The sequence below is a fragment of the Pseudorca crassidens genome, chromosome 3, assembly GCF_039906515.1.
Source record: "Pseudorca crassidens isolate mPseCra1 chromosome 3, mPseCra1.hap1, whole genome shotgun sequence".
NCBI lineage: Eukaryota > Metazoa > Chordata > Mammalia > Artiodactyla > Delphinidae > Pseudorca > Pseudorca crassidens.
In genome coordinates, this window is record NC_090298.1 from 135,740,980 (window position 1) to 135,763,288 (window position 22,309).

At 44.4% G+C, this 22,309-nt stretch overlaps 1 protein-coding gene across 1 annotated transcript; it reads right to left on the reverse strand.

The window, feature by feature from the left end:
- Positions 1-15,176: 15,176 nt before the first annotated feature.
- Positions 15,177-15,628, reverse strand: H3-4 (H3.4 histone, cluster member). Its single transcript, XM_067730141.1, has one exon. The coding sequence runs from the start codon at positions 15,626-15,628 to the stop codon at positions 15,218-15,220; it is 411 nt and encodes a 136-aa protein (XP_067586242.1). The 3' UTR covers positions 15,177-15,217.
- Positions 15,629-22,309: the final 6,681 nt, after the last annotated feature.

A 22,309-nucleotide genomic window follows, 5' to 3' on the forward strand; every position in this document is an offset into this window, starting at 1 on the left:
GGGGGTGCACGGGGTCCCAACCTGAGCCTCAGCGCCCACAGGGTGACCACCTGCCTGCTCCCTCAAGGGGCTGGTACTCACGGGGGAAAGGGGTGCACGCTGCACCTCGCCTGGAGCCCCCAGCCACGCCTGCAAACGCGGCCCAGGAAAGCCTGCGTTTGCGCGACGGAGACCATCCGGGAGGGAATGCAAGGGCACCAGGGCTGTGGGGCTTTGTGGCGGCAGCAGGAGCCGGGAGCCGAGGGGCGGGGCCCGTTATCAGGGTGCGGGGCGGGGAGGTTTACCTTGGCGAGAGGTTGTCAGCAGCCTGGGGATGGGGGCAGGATCCTCCTGATGCGCTAGGAGCCGGCACAGAGGTGGGGGTGGGGAGGGAGAGGGAGCAGGGCAGGGGGTTTGGTAGCCAAGAGGGGAGGGGAAGAGGTAGATGGGGATGGGAGCCTTGTCCGTGGTGGGGGCGAAGACCGGTGGGGAGGCAGGGGGCGGATCCCGTGTTGGCAGGGACGTGAGGACGGAAGAGGCAGCAGGGCTCAGGCACCCCTTTGGGGAAGATGAAGGGGGTCGCTGGTCCGTAGGAGGCCCCAGGTCTGCTGCAGCTCCCGCAGCTACGCTCTCCCCGCTCAGGCGTGGCTGGCTGAGGTGTGTTTCTTGTTTCTTTAACGTCTCTAGGATGGAGTCTGGTGGTTCAAGGTTCTGCCCTGTGTGTGCCAGGGCAGTGAATGGGGGTGCGGGCCAGGCAGCTTGTTGAATGAAGGAATACTGGTTGCTAATTCGAATTCCCTGGAAGTTCCTGAACCTCCTCTGCATGTAAGGTGATTCTGGGGTGATGATTTCTTTCAATTTAGAAAATAGAATCACAGAATTTTTAAAACATTTCTTTCTCTGTCCTTTTCAAATGTGTGTACATCTTTTTACGGGCTAAATAAGCCTCTTGGCCCATCTCACATATCAGGAATGATTCAAGGACCCAGGAGCATGCCTGAAATGTAATCATTTCCCAGAGGCCTGGGAGGAGATGGGCCTAACTTGCCATCTGACTTCAAATCACCTTTGATCATAATTGTAGGAGAAAATTAGCCAACATTACTGTGAAGACATGAAAGTAATAGGTTGTATCCACTCAGCCATAGAAAAGGGTGAGGTTCCCTTCCAGCTCTGAAGTCCCTTTAGCTATTGCTTGTGATCAGTGTCATGTTCTGATTGAATGCTCATTCGATAACAAAAAAAAATTTTTTTTTCTCTTCTCTCTTTATGGAGAGGTTTTCTGGGTTGGGAGCAGATTTTGTTGTGTATTATATTTCCCCAACATTAATGTGCAGCAAAAGTAGAGAACTAATGGTGATCAGATTCAGACTCACGTCTTTGCCGAGGATATCGTGTACAGGTGTGGGTGTGGATGCAGGTACTGCAGAAGCAAAGTTTTGAAGAACTGGAAAGACTGTTAAACCTGCAACAGGGCTGGAGAGCCTTTGGTCACTGTTGAGAATTTGAGGCAGGGAGGGTGTGGATTATGGCCCAGCATCATCTGTGCAGCTTGTTGGAGGCCCAGCGGGGAGGCTGCTGGTCCCTTATGAGCTTCTACTACTGGCTGTGACACCATGCCACTTGCTCAGAAGGACACATGGACCCAAATTGTCCAGGTCATAGCACAGAGCATGCATCCTCCCAGAGGCAGCTTCTTCCCCACAACACCCCCTATTCTCTTTCCAACGTGGAAGTCAATGGAAACAACCCAAATGAGAGCGAGCAGAGGGTGTTTATTCATAGCTCTCTGCAGCAAGGGAGATGGCCACCGTCCCTTGGCAGCAATTCAGAGACAATCAGTGGGGTGCGAGAACTTCCTTGTGGAAAAAGAGAAGGTTTCATCTTTGCCCTGATGGAGGTTGTGGGTCTGGGGAACTGGAGCAGCTGACTAGCAGTGGAGTGTCCTGGACTGTCGCTAGAGATAGCAGTCTGATGTCCCACAAGTCTGACTGGCAGCAGACTGGCTTCCTGGGCTGGTTCATGTAGAGCGTATTTTGGTTTCCTGGACAGGTTTACTATAGACTGAATGTGTGCCCCTAAAATTCATATGTTGAAACCTAGCCCCTGGGAGGTGGGGCCTTTGGGAGGTTGATTAGGTCAGGAGGGTGGAGCCCTCATCAATGGGATTAGTGCCTTTATAAGAGAGACCCCAGAGAGCTCCTTTGCCCCTTCTATCAGGTAAGGACACAGCAAGAAGATGGTTGTCTGTAAACCAGGAAGCAGGCCCTCCCTAGACACCGAATCTGTTGGTACCTTGATCTTGGATTCCATCTTCCAGAACTGTGAGAAATAAAGGTCTGTGGCTTATTAGACAGCCTGTCATGGTATTTTGTTACAGCAGTCAGAGCAGATTAAGACAAGACTGCTGCACGTTGTGGGTCAGAGTTCTGTTTTTATATATGATCTGACCGATGTTTTTATGTTCAGTCTCCAACTGGTGTGAAGCTGCTGTTAGATCAGGGCTTGTCTGACCGGGGGAGAGACCATCTTCTCAGCCCAGTGGTTTCCAGAGGAATATTTTGAGACCACACGTGGGGCAGTGGTTTCCTGCCCACCCCGAAGCTGTCCTTGGTGGTCCCCTCACCCTTCCTGTGTGGAGAGCTCGGCCTGGCAGGAGAGCTAGCTGCAGAGAATCAGCTCAGGCTGTGGTGCCTGGAGACAGTAGAGGAAGGCCATGGATCCGAGCAGAAGTTGGATGAAAAACCAGTGGGTAAGGCTAAGGAGTACTTGTGTTAGGGAACCATTAACTGAAACCACCTGCCCTGGCCAGGCAGCATAATAACTGCTTGCATGAGTTATCTCACAACACAAGGTCCCCAAAAGGAACACGGAACTAATAAGCTACTGCCAGCCAGAAGGATTCGGGAGGGGACAGAAGAAGGGAGGAGACACCAGCCCATAACATGTCCTGCCAACCTCCCAGAAATCACGTTGGAATCCATCTTGGCTGAGAGATGTGTGCACCACCAGGAAGGACCCTGAGTCAGACCAAATATGGGCACAAGCAAGATGATTGGCCAGAGACAACCCGGAAAGCTAACTCCATTACCATAAAACCTGAGCCTGCGAGCCTTGTGGCAGAGCAGTTCTCTTGTGTTCTCTTACCCTGATGCCCCTTGCCAATAAAGTCTCTTGCTTTGTCAGCACGTGTGTCTCCTTGGACAATTCATTTCTGAGTGTTAGACAAGAGCCCGCTCTTGGGCCCTGGAAGGGGTCCCTCTTCCTGCAACACTTGGGTGCCTGAGCCTGTGGCCTTCGGAGCCTCACATCACTTCATGCCTGATGACATGGACTTACAATTTCATTTCTAGCTCTTTTTTCTACTTAATTACTTCTGTAAAGTTTGAATCATTTTATTTTGGGTTTTTATTTCCATCCATATTTGCCACTTTTAGCCAGAGGGACAGAAACCAAAAATTTAAAATCAAACAGTCTTTTTTTGGAAATATACAAAACTAAATATAAAAGGAAATATAAACTTTCAAATGATGATTTTGATGTGTTTGTAGCATTTATTCTTCTGAGATGTAGGGAAGGAAAATTGTTTCCTCTACCATCTCAAGGACATGTGAACTAAACTGATAAAAGACAGAATAATAAGAAAAGGATACACATTTTATTTGATGTTAATTGTTTTAAAATTAACGTGCATGGGGGCTTCACAGACAAGAACTGAACCCCCCCACCATTAAAAAAAAAAAAAACCAGACTCAAGGGCTTATATTTAGATTGAAAAAAAATCACCATGTGGGAGTTGTGAGTTAAGTTTTATTTGGGGCAAAATGAGGACTATAGCCTGGGAGACAGTGTCTCAGATAGATCTGAGGAACTGCTCCGAAGAAGCGGGGATATGGGGAGTCAGTATATATGTGATTTTGGTGAAGGGGGATACACGCAATAAAGCAAGTATTTTGGCGGAAGGTTGCTGCTAGTCATGAGGAGCAGATGTCTCTGTTAATGATTTTAGTGCTTTTCTAGATACAAGATGCAAGAATTTGGGCTCATAATCTTCTCCTGAAAATATCTAACTGTCCAAAGGTCTGTTCTGCCAGTTTTTCCCAGAGCACAGAGTGCCTCATTCCTGATCTCCACCCTGAACTCCTCTCGGGGTGTGTTGAAGGTCAGCGACTGCGTTGGCAAGTGACGATCTTTGTAGAGGCAAATGGCAAGTGCCAATTTTTAGTTGGCAAAAATATCAATTTTAACAAAGGAGATAAATTGTTGAGAAGTAACAAGAAAAAAGAAGGAAGCTTGAGCTTCTTGGCATGGTGTGATGGGAAGGTAAATATATGGGGAAAGGAATGACAGGTAGGGGTTATTTAGCAAGTTTTGCTTCTGCAGACTCACCTCAGTGTTGAGGTGAGATCGTCCTCTTTGGTGATCTCCTTTTTCTGGTACAGGGGTGGGGGGACACCTATGCAAGGGGTATTTATGCCCTGCTTTTAGGCAGATAGAGGGAGAGCAGAGAGCTCATTCTGTGTCTGTTTTATCTCAGTTGACTTCAGCTCAAAATAATCCTGTGGCAAAGAAGCATTGTGGTGTAAGCTCTGACAGTTACCCTCTCGTTTTGCGATGTATACAATGTAAGTGCCTGACTTAAACTTCGATTGCTGAGGCGTCCACTTCAAAGGGGGCGTTCTGAAGCCTATCTCAGATAAATATACAGCCAGCCACATAACTAGATAAAGAGCCAGGACTTGAGCAGGCACCTCCTAACTCCTGCCCCCGCCCCCCAAGAGGCTTCTTTATTTTAGCGATCCTGGTTGATTTAGTTAACTGGCCATTTGGGCTGCTTGGGTTTTATTTCTTTGGTTTTTCTCCTTTTCTTTCTTTTTCTTCTTCCTAAATTCTTGCTCTTATGTTTTAACTTCATCAATAAAGAGTGAACTAATAAAACACTAGGCCCCTACCCTTGACCCCAATGAAAGCAGAACAAGGCCACCAGGCCATTCGTGTTCTCTCTCCCGCCACCCACCACATGCCTTCTATGCTCCAAGAACTGTAAGTGAAAAATTCTTTTTTTCTTCAAAGCTTCCTAATACTTATTGCTGAAGAGCATCTTGCAAAATCATAATAAAACCCACAAGGATTGGTCCAGTTGTAACACTAGTTTGGAAGGGGCTCTGTGGGAACCTCACCAGGCTCAGGGAGTGCCCCCCGCCCCACCCCCTGGCATTTCTAGCCAATAGCATTACTATTGTCAGGCTGAGACTGGCACAAAACAGGCATATTTTGGATGACATATTCGAATCCATTTCAAAGGTTATTGTCAAAGATAAAGCCGGACCCTAGTGAAAGGTGGTAAAGACAGATTTCATCCAGTACTATTGTAAGAGGGGAAAGAGACCTCAGTATAGAACTGACTTCAACTCTGAATACTGCAAAGACAGCTGGGATTTGTAGACGGTGAGTGGATGGAAAATTACTAAGAGGAAACATCAGTGAGAAGGGGGTGTTGACAGAAATAATCAATAAACAATCTATAATAAGAATAGAAAAGAGCTTTATTTCAGCCAAACTGAAGACTATAACCTGGGAGATAGCCTCTCGGGTAGCTCTGAGGAACTGCTCTGGAGAAGCCTGTTTTCCAGCATAGTTTTATATCTTGTCCGATCAAAGAACATCAAACAGATAGGGGGTACATTCATTCAAGGTTTAAAAAATAAAACCAGATCAGCAGTGAGTCAGTAGGGCTTTGGTGCCTGGGAAGGGAGTCTTATCATCAAAGGAGTGCTTGTACTGGCGTCCCAAGGAAGACTAAAGATTAAATAATCTTTATCTTTTAAATGGACATTCTTTACTTCTGATCAGTGCACTTTTTTTTTTTAATGACTGAAGCAGTTGTACAATGTATGTTTGATAGACTGCAAACGGGCTGTTCTAGTTAGCATAAAATTCAAGTTACATCATATATAAGCCAGAATGACTTCTCCATACATCAGTATGTGAAAATTCCATCCACCAGGGGGATTCTTGCTTAACTGCCTGTCTTAGTCTGTTCAGTGTGTGGTAATAGGGTACCATAGATGGGGTGGCTTGTAAACAACAGACATTTATTTCTCACAGTTCTGGAGGCTGGAAGTCCAAGATCAAGTTGCTGACGGATTTGGTGTCTGGTGAGAACCTACCTCGTGGTTCATGGACCAGCCTTCTCACTGTGTCCCCACGTGGTTGTAGGGATGAGGGAGCTCTCTGGGGTCTCTTTTATAAGGTCAGTAATCCCATTCATGAGAGCTCTACCCTCCTGGCCTAAGCACCTCCCACAAAGGCCCCACCTCCTCATACCAGCACCTTGGGGGTTAGACTTCAATATACAAATTTTGGGAGGCCATCCAGTGGTCTACATCACTGGCCTAACAGGATTCTTGCTCAAGGCAGGACAAGGATGTATGTATACACCAAAGGTGGGGAATGAAGAACTAGATCAGACATCGTGGGTTGGGGGCACATCTTACTAAACTGACTTAACATGATCCTTGCTAAGGGCACGGCCAGAATGAACACAGACGCCCAAGGTCCAGGCCTTGTTGAGGAGGGCTCAGAGGAGCCTGGCTGGAGTTTGGTCAAGGAGGAGAGTCTTTGTCATTAATAAAGCTTGAACTTGCTTTAAGACTTTGGGGGCACTGCAAGCTGCCCTCTGGTTTGTGGGAGCTGACGGGCGTTTGCATACTTTGCCGTGATGTCCAAAACGACCGGGAGAACCATCAGCATTCCTGTAAACTTTAAGTTGGTATTTTATGGAATATAATATAGGGGACATTTTAAGTACATTCAATACCGCTTTGGGGTGTCATTTCCACAGAGCTGTGGGATTTCGGTCTACTCGTCTTGCAAAAGTGGAATCCTTTATGCAATTATCCTCAAGACAGGTACCCACCTCCTAGTGAAAAAGATGTGTGCCTGTCCTCCTTCGGGAATCTGGTGGGAACGGGCTTAGGTCAAGCGTCTGCAGCCCTGCAACTTCCAGGCCTGGTTCTAGTTTTGCCTTTTGAAATAACAGAGTAATCCTCTCCTTCTTCTGCCTCATGTAGCCAGTCCTTCAAGTATCTGGAGGTATCCACTTTGTTATCCACCCCACACCTTCCCTACTGGCCCCTAACAGGTTGTCCATGCTTCAACCATAATACCTGCACTGCTGCCACCATTCTTAACTTGGCCTGGTTTCCGGATATCTCACTAACATGATTGTTTTTCTCTGTAGTTACCACAGAGCCTGCCATATCTGTCGGGATTTTCTTATAATAACAAACTGCCCCATATTCTGAAGATACACCACAGCAAAGGTTATTTCTCATGTCCACTGCCTGTGCATCATGGGCCTTGTAGGGGAGGGGAAAAAATCTTTCCCCCCATCCTCTTATGTTTTCCTGAGGTCTATGAATTAAACTGACATCAGGCAGATTAATAGAAGAAAAAGCATCCAATTTTCTTATGTTTTTAATTATGTATGGGAGTTTCCTAGAAAGAACTGAAAACACAAATTGGTGGTTAGACCCTGGGGCCATTATACCATTTTAACAAAGAACACTAAATTGTGGAGAAGCGACTAGACCAAGGAAAGGGGGTCTGGAATTCTGGGGGAGGGGGGTGTGGGAAGGTAACTAAGGAAATGTATGGGAGGCACTAATGACAGATAAAGGTTGTTTATGCAGACTCATCTCAGTCCCATCTCAGGTGATGAGTCCCTCTCCTTTTTTTGGTATAAGAGAGGGGGCACCTTTACGCATGGAAATTTTCTTTAAAAATGGGAAACTTCTGCCCTGCTTATAGGCAGAGAGAGGGAGGACAGAGAGCTCCTCCTGTATCTGTTGTTTCTCAATTGCCTCCAGCTCAAAATCAATATGCCAAAGGGGCATATTTTGGGGTGGCACGTCCCAATCCCCTTCAGCCTCCTGGGGATTTCACTGTAATGCGTCCTCTCTCAGGAGGCCAGTTCATGGCCTCTACCATCTGGAACATTGCCAACTGCCAGGATGGGGGTCACCAGCTCTCAAAGCCAGTTATTCCAGAAAATGCCAGTAGGTCACCCTCTGGCTTCGCAAAGCCCTTAATTATTTTGAGCCACTGGGACCCGAGACACAGGGCTCCTTAGCGATGGCTGGCAGCATCTGTTGGGGCCTCAGCTACCTTAGGAAGTGGTGGCAACCCAGTGGACATCCCAGCCAGGCAGCCTGAGAACACGGAGGACACCCCTGTTGTGTTTATGGGCTCACTGCAACAGCGAACTCCCAGCAGAGGAGCTGTGCAGGGTCCCCCGGGAGAAAGGAAAAGACAGCAAGATGATACACGAACCTTCAGTCCATGATGGTCCAAAGTTGTTTTTATTAGACAACTAATGGATTTTCCTGTTTAGGGATCTGGTGTTACCCACTTCTGGAGGCTCTTCTTCACAGCCAGAGCCACTGTGCCCCTCTGTTCAGTTTGCACTCTCTGTACCTGGTAAGTGATGAATGTGAGCCAGGGCTCCTTCCTCTGCTTTGTTCCAGTTTCTACCTGCATTCCTTCTCAAGGACCAGGCAGGTGGGCAATCAGAGAGGTCCTGGTGGGGTCAATTAGACAGGCAACCCATATGTCCTCATAAGGCGGGGGGCAGGCAGGGGGCGACCCATTGGAAAAACTCTGTTCTGCCTGAATTGCAGTTCCCAGCTCGTGGGTGCAGCTCCTGTGGAGAGGGAAGGGGAGCTGCCCATAACGTTCAGTGGGGGGAGATGCTATTTAAGGTATAAACTTGTAACCAGTAGATAAATAAGTTCTAGAGATCTAATGCACTGTTTAGTGATTATGGTCAACAATTCTGTATTATAAATTTAAAGTTGCTAAGAGATTAGGTCTTTTTTTTTTTTTTAAGATTTTTTGTATTTTTGTTTTTATTTTTTGGCTACGCCGCACGGCATGTGGGATCTTAGTTCCCCCACCAGGGACTGAACTCACGCCCCCTGCATTGGAAGTGTGGAGTCTTAACCACTGGGCTGCCAGGGAAGTCCCAAGAGATTAGGTCTTCATTGTTCCTTCCACAAATAAGAACTGCTAATTATGTGATGTGATAGAGGTGTTAACTAGTGCTACGGCAGTAATTATATTGCAATATATAAATGTATCAAATCTACACCTTACACTTATGCACTGTTATACGCCAATTATATCTCAATAAAAATAAATTTAGAAGAAGGTTCTATAAAGTCTCTGAAGTAAAAAGGAAGTAACAGTTCTTGATACTGGGTGGCATGTAACTCAGGAGGAGGAGAACCTCAGATTTTGGCCCCAAACTTGGTTTGAAGGAGGGCTTCATGGTGTAAATCAGGCCTGTTATTCTGTGACCTCAAGGCACAAGTCTTCTGCAGGTGCCATGGAGGAGAAGTGGTCTGTGAAAGCTCAGGAAGACCTGTTGGCTGAGTAACCACTGGTGACAGTAAGGGGAAAGCTGATTCTTATTTTAAGTAACTTCATGGTGTTGTCTGTTAGACATAAAACAGGAAAAGGAACATCTGATAAAGCAGACATTGGCCTTTTGTTTAAAAATGTACCTGGATCGGTTTTATTCAGGTAAAGAGTTCTGTAATTTTGAATGATACTTACCTTGTAAAAGTAGAAATAAGACATGTTTCAGAATTTACATTGCTGATGTGACTTAAATATTTTATTTATTTTCAGAAAGGAAACCATAGAAATCGTATAAAACTTAAGAGTTCCAACAGGTTTATAGTGAAATTTGAGTCTCCCTCAATTGGGGGTTTTCTCAGTTCCTAGTTTCCCTTTTAAGATTGAATTCCTTGTATATTCTTCAAGAGGTACATATTCAATCATCTAATTATTATTTTTATCTGAATGATGACATATTACGCATGCTGTTCTACAACTTGCCTTTTGTTAAACCTGACAGTTTATCAAGACATGTAAGAACTATCTGATTCTTCTTAATGACTTCACAGTTTTCCCTTTTGAAGCTATTAAGATTGTTTCCAATTAGCTTATCATGAAGGTGATATATTTCTCATCCCAATAACCTGGGGCGTCCAAATAGAGCATGAACGTCTGGGGCTGATGCAGCATTTTTACAAATACTTCTTGAATATCCCACATCACGCTGGTATAAGGGCAACAGGCAGAGAACTGATGTATAAGGGAAAATACAAATTAAAAATAAGAGGCTTAATTCTGCCTGTTGAAATTAAGGGGACACTTTCCCCCCATTCCCATCTCCCTTTTGTTTCCTAATTTCTCCCTCTGTCCTTTTCAAATGTACATAAATCTTTTCGGTGGCTGACCTTGTCAGTCTCACATCTCAGGAATGTTTCCCCAAGCACCTGGAAGCCATCTCTGAAACGTAATTGTAGAGGAGGAAAAAACTTTTCCTCTACCCTCTTAGATTCAGTACCTGCAAACATGACAAAAGACAGATTAACAGAGGAAAAGGCATACAAATTCTACTGATGTTAATACTTTTATATGCTTGGGGGCACTCACAGAAAAGTGAAAAACAAGAAGTGGTTAGAGTCAGAAGCTTATATACCATTTTACCAAAAGGTGTTACATTGTGAGAAGGTGAGTAGGAAATGTATGGCAGGTAAGTGTTGTCTAATGAGGTTTGTCTGTGCACTCATCTTGGTGCAACTTTCCATCTTCTTCATGCCCATAAAACTCCCCCAGGGAGGGGCTTTATGGCAGTCCTAACTTCTCAGAAGTTTCTGCTTTTAGTTAGATAAGGGAAGCTCTGAGAAGGTGTCTTTCTGCATCTATTGATTCTCAATTACCATCAACTCAAAATAATCCACGTGCCAAAGTGGCATATTTTGGGGTGGCATATTCTGATCCTCTTCATAATCACATCTCCCCACTTCCCCAGAGGAAATGAGCTTAACTTCAGCTATCACCTGGCTCCAAATTGCAAAATGTGCCTAAAGTATTGAATGGGTTGCGTGTACTCAGCTCTGTAAAAGAACGAGACTTCTTTCTGTCTTTGTAGTCTCTTAGGTTGCCGGTGATGTACATCACGTTCTGGTTTTGTGCTTACTGAAGAATAAACTATTTTCTTTCTCTTCTCACTTTAAATTTGTTTTTAGTTATATTTCTCCAACAAGTGCAGGTGTGCATGTAGTCAGAGCGGACTCCTAGCACCACCACTGCCCTTCCTTTCATGGGGCCCTCTAGGCACTGGCCACCAGGGCTCGCTGTACTCAAGTTAGAATGCATTTTAAATACTTTATCTTATGTAATTGTGAATCATGAGAGTAAACCAATCCAGTCACCGTATGTCACAATAAGGACAGTGTTATATTTCTTAGGACTCTTGGTTGCAAAGGACAAACCCCAATTTGAACTGGGTTAAAAGTGTGGTACATTTATCAAAGGATATCAGGGCTCTCAGCAAGCAGGCCCCCCGGGAACAATGAGATCATAGTCCCTAGCACCAGCCTTCTCTGCCTTTCATCTCCCATCTCTGCTATTTCAGTGCCTGCTGTTTTATTCTGATTTTTTCCACATGACAATAAAAGCTGTGACCAACAGCTCCAGAGTCTCATGATTCTTCAGCTCTGTCCACTAGAGCGAGTGAAAAAAAAATCTCTTTTGTCCCCAAAGCCAAAAATCCACCACTGGGTGGGAGGGAGGGAAATAACTAATACTAACACTAATTTTAATTGTAATTATTAAAATTTATTAGCCAGCTCAGGCTATGTAACAAATACCCCAGACAGGGCAGCTCAAACAACAGACATTTATTGTCTCCCTGTCTTGGAGGCTGGAGGTCTGAGATGCAAGTGTCAGCAGCCCTGGTTTCTCCTGAGGTCTCCTCTCTCCTTGGCATGTAGACAGTAGTTGCTATGGAAAAACACACTTCTGTGTGTTTCCTTTACTCACAATTCTCTAGTTCACCTCTGACACTTCTGATCACTAAATGTTTGTGTGTGTGTGTGTGTGTGTGTGTGTGTGTGTGTGTTGGAGGGGGTGTTTCCGCACACCACCAAGCAATCCTCGACACCAGCTAGTGTCCTACAATTCAACTCAATTCTGATGCTATCCACCTGGAGATAGTATCAGACCCCCCACAGGTTAAGGGCTTAGTCCTACAAGACTCCTCCCCCTTCAGATGCCAATCAAAAGTCCAAGTTGTCACCTGTACTTCTGACCAACCGATGGAAATTCCCATGACCCCTCCTTGGGTTCAATTAATTTGTTAGAGTTGCTCACAGAACTCAGGAAATCCGTTTACTCACTAGATTACTGGTTTATTATAAAAGATATTAGAGGATACAAATCAACAGCCAGATAAAGAGATACATAGAGTGAGGTCCTGAATGCAGGAGCTTCTGTTCCCACGGAGTTGTGGTGCACCACCCTTCCGGCACGTGTATGAGTTCTTGTTAACCAACCTAGAAAATCTCCAGTAGTACTACAGGGATTATCATGGAGCCTTCATTACATAGGCACAGTTGACTGCATCACTGGCTATTGGTGGTCGAACTCAACCTCCAGCTGCTGTAGCCTTCCTGGAGGTCAAGGGTGGGAATGAAGGTTCCAAACCTCTAATCACAGGGTTGGTTCCCCTGTGAACCAGCCCTTATCCTTTCCAAAATCACCTCATTAACATAAACTCTGTTGTGATTGAAAGGGGCTTGCTATGAGTAACAAAAGACACCATTATCACTCTAATTACTTAAGAAGTTCCAAAGGTTTTAGGATTTCTGTACTAGGAATGGGGAGGAAGACCAAATATATATTTCTAATTGTAAATAACAATATTACAACTGTCTTCTCCCTGTGTCATCACACGACCCTCTGTATGTCATAATCTCCTCTTCTTTTAAGTGTGCCAGTCACGTGAGATTAGGGCCCAGACCACCCTAGTGACTTCCTTTTAACTTGCTGACCTGAAACACATAAACTGGTTTTCTTCAGCAAAGATGGGTTTATTCTGGATCAGCAGAGAATTGCAATCCTGGGTCTGCAACTGTGGTGAGCCTTGTGCAAGACGCCCACAAGGTAAGGGAAAGAGAATGAATGCTTTTATAGAGAAAAGGAAGTTGGAAGGGTTATAGTTAAAAAAAAAAAAAAAAGAAAGAAAAAAGAGTCCATGTCTTTCCATTGCCTGAGTCCTTGCAGGGAAAGAAGAGGAGTCTTTCTTTTTCCTGCTGGGCTCTGCTACCATCTCAGGGCATGACAGCTCCCTGTTCTGGTCTCCTAACTCTATTTAATTGAGGTTTCGGTTTATTAATTTTTTACTTTACTCCCTTTTGATCAAGATCTTTCTCTGAAAACACTGCTGATCAAGAGTCAGGTTTTTTAGTTTCAGTGACTTTTTGTCTCAATGTCAGGAAGGACCGTTCCTGGGTCCTTTCTTTCACATTGGAAAGAAAGTGCACAGATTGGAAACCTATTAAGGTCACATTTGAGTAAAAAGGAGGGGTAGGAGGGAGATCTCTCAGGAACTTTTAATCTGAAATCCATATGTTACCAAGATCATAGATATTGGAGATAATCTGCAGTATGTCACCACCAAAGGCTTGGTGACCAACTGCCAACAGGCCTGGTCTGGATATCCTGGAAAAGCTTCAATTCCACACGTCATTCCAGGAAATCTTTACTTTCGGGTCACCAGGTGATGTGCAGATCCAGTCAGGATTTGGTGCTTTCTTTAGGTGTATCATATGAATTCAAGAGTCTATTCCTTGCAAGATAAAGACTTCATAAAGCACAAAAAAGGCACAGAGTTCAGGCCTGGGTTTATTTAAAAGGAGTCTAGTATTGAAGGTTAGAACTGACTTCAGAACCAGAACATAGCTGTCCCTGGACACTCTTGGCTTTTAGATGGCCCTTCAAAGACTTGTCACCCATTAACTTACATATACTCTAAAACTTAAAAGATACTAGTTTCAATCTTCAAAAGTTTCGTGTGCACTGGGCTTCCCTGGTGGCGCAGTGGTTAAGAATCCACCTGCCAATGCAGGGGACACTGGTGCAAGCCCTGGTCCAGGAAGATCCCACAGTGCCGCGGAGCAACTAAGCCTATGTCCCACAACTACTGAGCCTGTGCTCTAGAGCCCGTGCACTACAACTACTGAGCCCGCGTGCCTAGAGCCCGTGCTCCACAACAAGAGAAGCCACCACAATAAATGAGAAGCCCATGCACTGCAATGAAGAGCAGCCCCTGTTCGCTGCAACTACAGAAGGCCTGCGTGCAGCAACGAAGACCCAACACAGCCAAAAATAATAAATAAAATAATTTATTTAAAAAAATTTTTTTAAATAAAAAGTTTTGTGTGCACTATTTTAATTGATGAAAATTTTGAATATTAAGTCTACTGGATAACAAACTGGGCTCAAAGAAACTTCAGAAACCCACTCTTGCATACTGACAACATTGAGCTATCACTAAAGCACACTGCATGTTAACTGCTTCTACATACAGACTTCCTTCACTCAGCTGTAAGCATCCTGAAAGTGCAGACCAAACAGGGACACAGTAGGGAATGGATTTTGTCCCCTTTGTATGACTAGTGACCTGACAGTGCTTCGCTTTTATCAACTTAATAAAGCCTCAATAAAAGCTTCCAAGCAGCACCAACGTAGGAAAAAAGCAATCTTTACACTCTTTTCCTCAAACCCATGCTCAGGTTGTCTCCAAACAGCTCAACTATTGGGAGCATGGTGAACCTCTGTGGTTGTAGGGTTTCTCAGCAAGTTTAGACTGTTCTATGGGGTTGGAAAACTTGTTACCAGGTGCACACAAAATGATCAGCTATTGTTCTGAAGGTTAACTTGCAAAGGAAAATCTCTTCGTCTTCAAACACTAGGAACTAACCAGTGATTTCATATCAATAAACCCCAATAAGGGGCTTCCCTGGTGGCGCAGTGGTTGAGAGTCGATGCAGGGGACATGGGTTCGTGACCCGGTCTGGGAAGATCCCACATGCCGCGGAGCGGCTAGGCCCGTGAGCCATGGCCGCTGAGCCTGCGCATCCGGAGCCTGTGCTCCGCAAGGGGAGAGGCCGCAACAGTGAGAGGCCCGCGTACGGCAAAACAAAAACAAAAAGCAAAAACAAAACCCAGTAAGGGACTACGCTGACACACAGCTAGCTAGGCCTCTGGTTTATTGGAGAGAAAAGGCACCCGCTACTTGGTTTGCGCACAGTGCCCTTTGTGAGCAGGTAGTGGCTCTTAAAATAGCTTTTGGGGTGAGATCAACGGCTGCTTGCGCAGTTTAGGCACATTTTCCGTGGATATGGCGTGCCAGCTGAATATCCTTGGGCATAATAGTGACACGGTTGGCATGGATGGCACATAGGTTGGTGTCTTCAAAAAGACCCACCAGGTATGCCTCACAGACTTCCTGCAGTGCCCTTACAGCCGAGCTCTGGAAACGCAGGTCCATCTTAAAGTCCTGCGCAATCTCCCGGACCAGGCGCTGGAAGGGTAACTTACCAATCAGAAGTTCTGGGTACTTCCAGTAGTGACGAATCTCGCGCAGTGCTATAGTGCCCGGCCAGCACCTGTGCGGCTTCTTCACGCCCCCCGTGGCTGGCGCGCTCTTCCGAGCTACTTTGGTAGCCAGCTGTTTGCGAGGTGCTTTGCCGCCAATGGGCTTCCGCGCCGTCTGCTTTGTTCGTGCCATTTCTCTGCTATCCCGAGAACCCAAGGGGCTGTTACAGCCTCCTCAGTTGCTCCCTGACGCGTAAGTGGCAAGCCTGACTGCCTCTTTTTTTTTTTTTTGCGGTACGTGGGCCTCTCACTGCTGTGGCCTCTCCCGTTGCGGAGCACAGGCTCCGGACGCGCAGGCTCACCGGCCATGGCGCACGGGCCCAGCCACTGCGCGGCACGTGGGATCCTCCCAGACCGGGGAACGATCCCATGTTCCCCGCATCCGCAAGCGGACTCTCAACCACTGCGCCAGCAGGGAAGCCCGAGCCTGCCTGCTTTTATATAGGCTGCCGCCTTCCCATTGGCCAGGTGCCAGGCAGCGTAATGACAGGCTAAGCTCTGATTGGTCCGTGAGGCATTCTGCTTAGGCGCCTGCCCCTTGTTTTTGCTTTGCATGGGCTTGACCCCACAGTCAGGTTGGCATCGTGGAGCACGCCAGTCAGCTTGCAGGCTGAGCTGGTCTGGGTTGGGGTGGGCGTCGGGTCTGGGTTCCGGTTGGCGTCATCGTGGGTGTTGCATCTCCGTGCACAGCTCCCTTGTTTTTCCTCAGCACTCTCCTCCTCCTCTATGGGCCAAGGAGGGAAGAAACTTCTAGAAGCTTGCACTCCACATTTGGCCTGATAACAAGGACCCCAAGAGAAGATGACACTCAGTATGGGCGGATGGGGTCCACCCTGCTCCCTCACATCATCACCTACCTTGGAGCATCCACAGAATGCATGAAGCATGAAATTTCCTCTGAAGCACCCATTCTCCAATTTAAAAACTCTCCCAGCCAAGTTCCTTATAATGGCGTCTCCATTGTGTCTATATCCATTTTATGAGGTTCAGCTTGAGGTTATCTCCATTGTAGTGAACCCCCACTGCCTCAATGGTAAGAAAGAATTCTGTCACATCTTAAATACCCTTCCTAATGAGCCTTTGTAACTTTTTTTTTTTAGGAGTTTTCACTTTTGTTTAGTTTTAATAGATGGCAAGAATTTTAATCTTTTTTTTTTTTTCTTTTTTTGGTTCTATGAACCACTCTGGTAGTTTGATAAAGCTCATAATATTTAAAAATATTTTTAATGCATAAAGTAAAATGCTTCAGAATGATTTTAAATGCATAAATTGCAAAGAATCAATTATATTGAAATAAGTTATCAAAATATATACAAATTATCAAAATATATATAAATTTGTCAGATAGTTATAAATGTACACTTTTATCAATGCATTAAATAACAACTTCTAATTGGGGAAAGACTTGTAACTGCTGTCATTTGAGAGTGGTTATGGGCGTTAAGGATATTTAGAGATCTCTTTCATGGCTGTACTGTGATATGATTCCATACCCTATCCTCAATTTAGCATACCAATTATACTTCTTTTTAAGCTTTTTTAAGTGATTTCCTCGAGTTTGAAATATAGATTTATAACCAATCTCAGTTCACTTTCAAATGACACTATTTCATTTCATGGGTAGTGCAGGTAACTTAGAAACAGGAATAATAGAGTATTACCATTTCCTCCCTTCCATCCCTTATAACATTGCTGTCATTATCATCCAATATATTATTGCTGTTACTATTTGAACAGTTATCAGTTATTAAGAATAGAGAAATAAAGGATTTTATTTTTCCCTCACTTATTCCTTCTCTAATACTCTTCCTTTCTTTATGTAGATCTGTGTTTCTGACCTTCATCATATTCCTTCTCTTTGAAGAACTCCTTTTACCATTTCTTGCAAAGCAGGTCTACTGGTGAAATTCCATCCATTATTGTTTGTCTGAGAAAGTCTACTTCTCCTTCACTTTTGAAGAATAACTTTGCTGGATACAGAATTCTAGGTTGGTGACTTTTTTATATCATCATTTTACATATTTCATGCCACAATTTTTGCTTTCATAATTTCTGATGAGAAGTCTTATCCTGTTTCTCTGTAGTTAAAGTGTTTTCTCCCTCTCTGGTTCTTTAAAGATATTTTCATATTTTATTTTCTGTAGTTGAATATGATGTGCCTTGGTATAGTTTTTTTGCGATTTATCCTGTTTGGTGTTCTTTGAACCTCCTGGATGTGTGGTTTAGTCTCCATCATTAATTTTGGAAAATTCTCAGCCATTATTCACATATTTCTTCTATCCCTCCTCTCTTCTCCTTCTGCTATTCTAATTACATGTATGCCACACCTTTTGTAATTATCCACAGTCCTTGAATATTCTGTTTTCTATTTATTGTTACTATTTTTTTTTCATTTTAGATGTCAGTTTGGGAGGTTTCTATTGACATTTCTCCAAGCTCACTGATTCTTTCCTAGATCATAGACAGTTGACTGATGAGCTCATCAAAGGCAGTCTTCATTTGTTAGTGTTTTCAATTTCTAACATTTCCTTTTGATTCTTTCTTAGCATTTTCATCTCTCTACCTACATTGTCTGTCTGTTCTTGTATGCTGTCCACTTTATCCATTAGAGCCCTTAACATCTTAATCACGGTTTTAAAATTCTGGTCTGATAGATAATTCCAACACCTGTGTCATATCTGAGTCTGGTTCTATGCTTCTTTATGAATTTGGACTATGTCTTTTTTTGCCTTCTGAAATGGCTAGTATTTTTGGTTGAAAGCTGGGCATGATGTACTGGGTAATATGAACTATGGCTAAAGGGCTTTGAGTGTGAGGATTTATGTTATTCTGGATTGGAGCTGGTCTGGACTAGAGTTGGGCTGTGTTTAGTGTTGATTTTAACTCAAGGCACCAGAAGCTTTAAATTCTCCTGAGGTCCTTATTTTCGTCTGTCCTGTTGTCTTTGAGCCTCTCTAAGAACTCTGTCTCAGATACAGTCTGCCTCTTACAGCTCTCTCAAACCTGATGTGCTCTTATTATACTAGAGCCCTGTTAGGGTGGTGGTAGGCTGTGAGCAGGGGGAGTGTGCCATAATGCTGTGATTAAATCTCAATCTCTTGGTGATCTTGTGTCCCTGGGATATGACCTTCACAGGTGTTTCTTAGCTGTTTTGCCTTCTTTAGGTGAGACAGGAGGGTGAGAGGGGCTGGAGTGAGAGAAATGCCCTTCCCTGGTGGGATAAAGCTCTGCTTGTCTTCCCCTGTTGTGGAGAACATTCTGAGTATATTTCACAATGGTTGCTTTTCTCCTCCCTTGGCCAGAACCAGGAGGGGAGTTTTCTCCTATTTTCACAAAGAGAAATTGGTGGGGTCCCTGAAAGTAAGGCCAATGAAAGTGTGTGTGATCTTATGATTTATTGTAAAAAGTATATATTTGGTCTTTGTTCCTGTTTCTGACACAGAGCTCCTAAAACACCTAGAATTTCCTGTGATAAGAGCAATAAAGGTGTCTTTTGTTATCTTTATGAGTGATTTTGGGAAGCCCCTAAGGATGGGGGCTGGTTGTCAGGGCAACAACCATGTGATTAGAGGGTCCCACTCCCCCCACCTCCAGGGAGGGGAGCGGGGCTGGAGGTTGAATCAGTGGCCAGTGGACAATGGTTTAATCAGTCACGCCTAGTACTGAAGCCTCCGTAAAAACCCAAAAGGACAGTTCCAAGAGCTTCAGGGTTGGGGAACATGTGGAGATTTGGGGAGAGCGGTGCACTAGGAGAGGGCGTGGAAACTTTGCACCCCTTCCCTCATGCCTTGCCATCTGGCTGTCCCTGAGTTTTACTCTTTCATAATAAACTGTTAATCTAGTTAAGTAAAATGTTCCTGTGAGCTCTGTCAGCTGCTCTAGCAATTAATTGAACCTGAGGAGGGGGTCAGGGAAGCCTCTGATCTATAACCAGTCAGTCAGAAGCACAGGTGACATCCTGAGGTTGTGATTGGTGTCTGAAGAGGGGGAAGTCTTTTTTAAGAGAGACGAATTCTTTTCTGAGCACGTTCCTGCCTGGTGCGTTAGTAATAGGTGCTCGACCATCACTTCCAGAAAGGTGCAGACAGCATGCACCTGCTCCTGCCCAGTGAGCTGGCCAAGTACACTGTGCCTGAGGGCACCAAGTACACCAGCTCCAAGCAAGCATCAGAACCAATGGCTCTCTTCAGAGCTCCCTCCACTGTCAGGAGAAGAGCTGTGCCGCCCATCAGCTTTCACTCCAGTTTCCAGCAGGAAACATATCAACATAGGTGGATTCAGAAAACAAGTTTTAAATTGCTTATTAATTCCTTCTCCATTATGGGTTGAATTGTGTCCTCCCAAATTCATATGTTAGAGACCTAACCGTCAGTACCTCAGAATGTGACTGTACTTGGAGACAGGGTCTTTAACAGATGTGAGTAAGGTAAAATGAGGTCATTAAGGTGGGCCCTGATTTAATATAACTGATGTCCTTATTTAAAGGAGAAACTTGGACAGCTAGACATGCACAGAGGGAAGACAGTGTGAGGAGAGACAGGGAGGAGATGGCTGTCTATGAAGGAGAGAGGCCTGAAACAAATACTTTTCTTATGGCCCTGGGACAAACTGACCCTGCAGTCACTTTGATTTTGAACTTTTGGCCTCTAGAACTGTGGGACAATAAGTTTCTATTGCTTAAGCACCCAGTATGTGGGATTCATTATACAACCCTAGAAAACTAATACACTCCTTGATAGATTTCTACTTTAATGTGTCTCCTTTCTTATATATCGCCTATGGCCATCCTGGTGGATTCACCCTTTATCCCCAAAGGGATGTAAAATGACCTCATCCAACACACTAGCCAACACCATTTATGCAGTTTCCAATTGCAATTTGTCATTTTTTAATGCATTGGAATCAGTTTGCTAATATTTAAAGTATAATTTCTGTTTCCTTATTTATAAGTGACTACAGTCTGTAATTTTTTTTCCTCTTTGGTGAGTCATCTTTATTCATTTTAATAGCAACATTATATTTTCTTCAGAAGGCAAAAAAAAAAGGTTTTTTTTCATCCTTTATTTTGGGAGAATTTGTTTATCAGTAGAATTTTATATTTCTTAATAGTTTAGCAGTAATTTTCCTGGAGGCCTGACATTTCTTCAATACTTCAGGCCTTAAAAATCTCTAACTCATTTAAAATAACAATTTAGTTATGAAAAGTTTTATTACATATATATGTCATATAAAAGTTTTATTATAATCTGTATCTCAATCCAATTAAAGAATTTTCTTTTAAGAGAGATACTTAGAAAAAAATGATAGAATACAGCATTAGCCTAGATTAGAAATGAACAGTTTAATACAGTCCCTAGGATTTTAAGTATAAGAAAACATCCAGATTGAAAAGGAAGAAATAAAACCATCTCTATTTGCAAATCACATGATCTTGTATATAGTATATTCTTATACTTTTCTTTTTTTTTTTTTTGGTACGCGGGCCTCTCACTGTTGTGGCCTCTCCCGTTGCGGAGCACATGCTCCGGACGCGCAGGCTCAGCGGCCATGGCCCACGGGCCTAGCCACTCTGCGGCATGTGGGATCTTCCCGGACTGGGGCACGAACCCGTGTCCCCTGCATCGGCAGGTGGACTCTCAACCACTTGTGCCACCAGGGAAGCCCTGTTATTTCTTTTTTTACCAGTAATGATTATGAACTTTTTTCATCTATCAACTGAGTCATATTTATAGATTTCCCCATGTTGAAAAGTCCCTGCCTTCCTGTGAGTAACCCAGCTTCATTCTGATGGCAAGAGTTCCACACAGGGGCGCTAGGGGCGCTATTTGAAGGGCCTCTGGAAGGATCTGTGTTCTGATTGGCTGACATGCCTAGCTGTTTTATCCAATTAGAGAGTGGAACTGTTCATGCTCATTTAAATGTTCTCTCAAATCCAATCAGATGTTCAATTTATCCAAGTCCTCATCTGAATGTAAACCATATAAATAGGACCTTCCATGCCATCCACTTTTTCAAGGACCTGTGCTGTCTCCACTGGAAGTACATTTCTGCACCTAGGAAGGCTTACCAGTGAGATGTGACTGCTGTTCTGAAGAAGGAAAGAGCAAGGCCCAGTGACTTTGTATCCCAAAATACTCAGATATCCTCCAGGTTCACCAGCTGCAAGTGGGCTCTTATTTCTAAAACAAAGTAGATTTCAAGAGCCTCTCTATTAACCCAAACTCTCCTAGTTATCTTTAAAACAGACTTCATATTAGTTTTCTGTTGCTGTCATAACAAATTACCTCCAATGTAGTGACTTCAAACAAAACCCATTTATTATCCTGAGGTTCTGCAGTTTGGAAGTCCAGGCACACCTCACTCCTCTGTTGAGTCCCATTACCTCAGTTCAGGATGTCTGCATGTTCCTTTCTGGGGGATAATTGTGCCCCCAGGCTCACTAGGCTTGTCTGGATGAGGTTCATTTCCCAGCTGACTGTGAGTGCTGGACTGTCTTTTCCCCTAGAACCTGCCCACATTCCTTCTCATGCTCTCCAGGTAATCCTTTCCACCGAGAGCAGGGCAGGTCCTCCTCCAGCTTCCAGTCTTTTTGACTTCTGTGCTATATCTTTCTTTCCTCCAGCCAGAGATAGTTCTCTGCTTTTAAGGGCTCCTGCAATTGAACTGGAAAATCCAGGATAATCTTTTTATCTTAAGGTTTGCAACTTTAATGACAGCTACAAAGTCCTGTTGGCTGTGTGACAGAACTTACTGACAGGTCCTTGGGACTAGGACATGGAGATCTTGGGAAGCGGGAGGTTGCAGTCTGCCTACC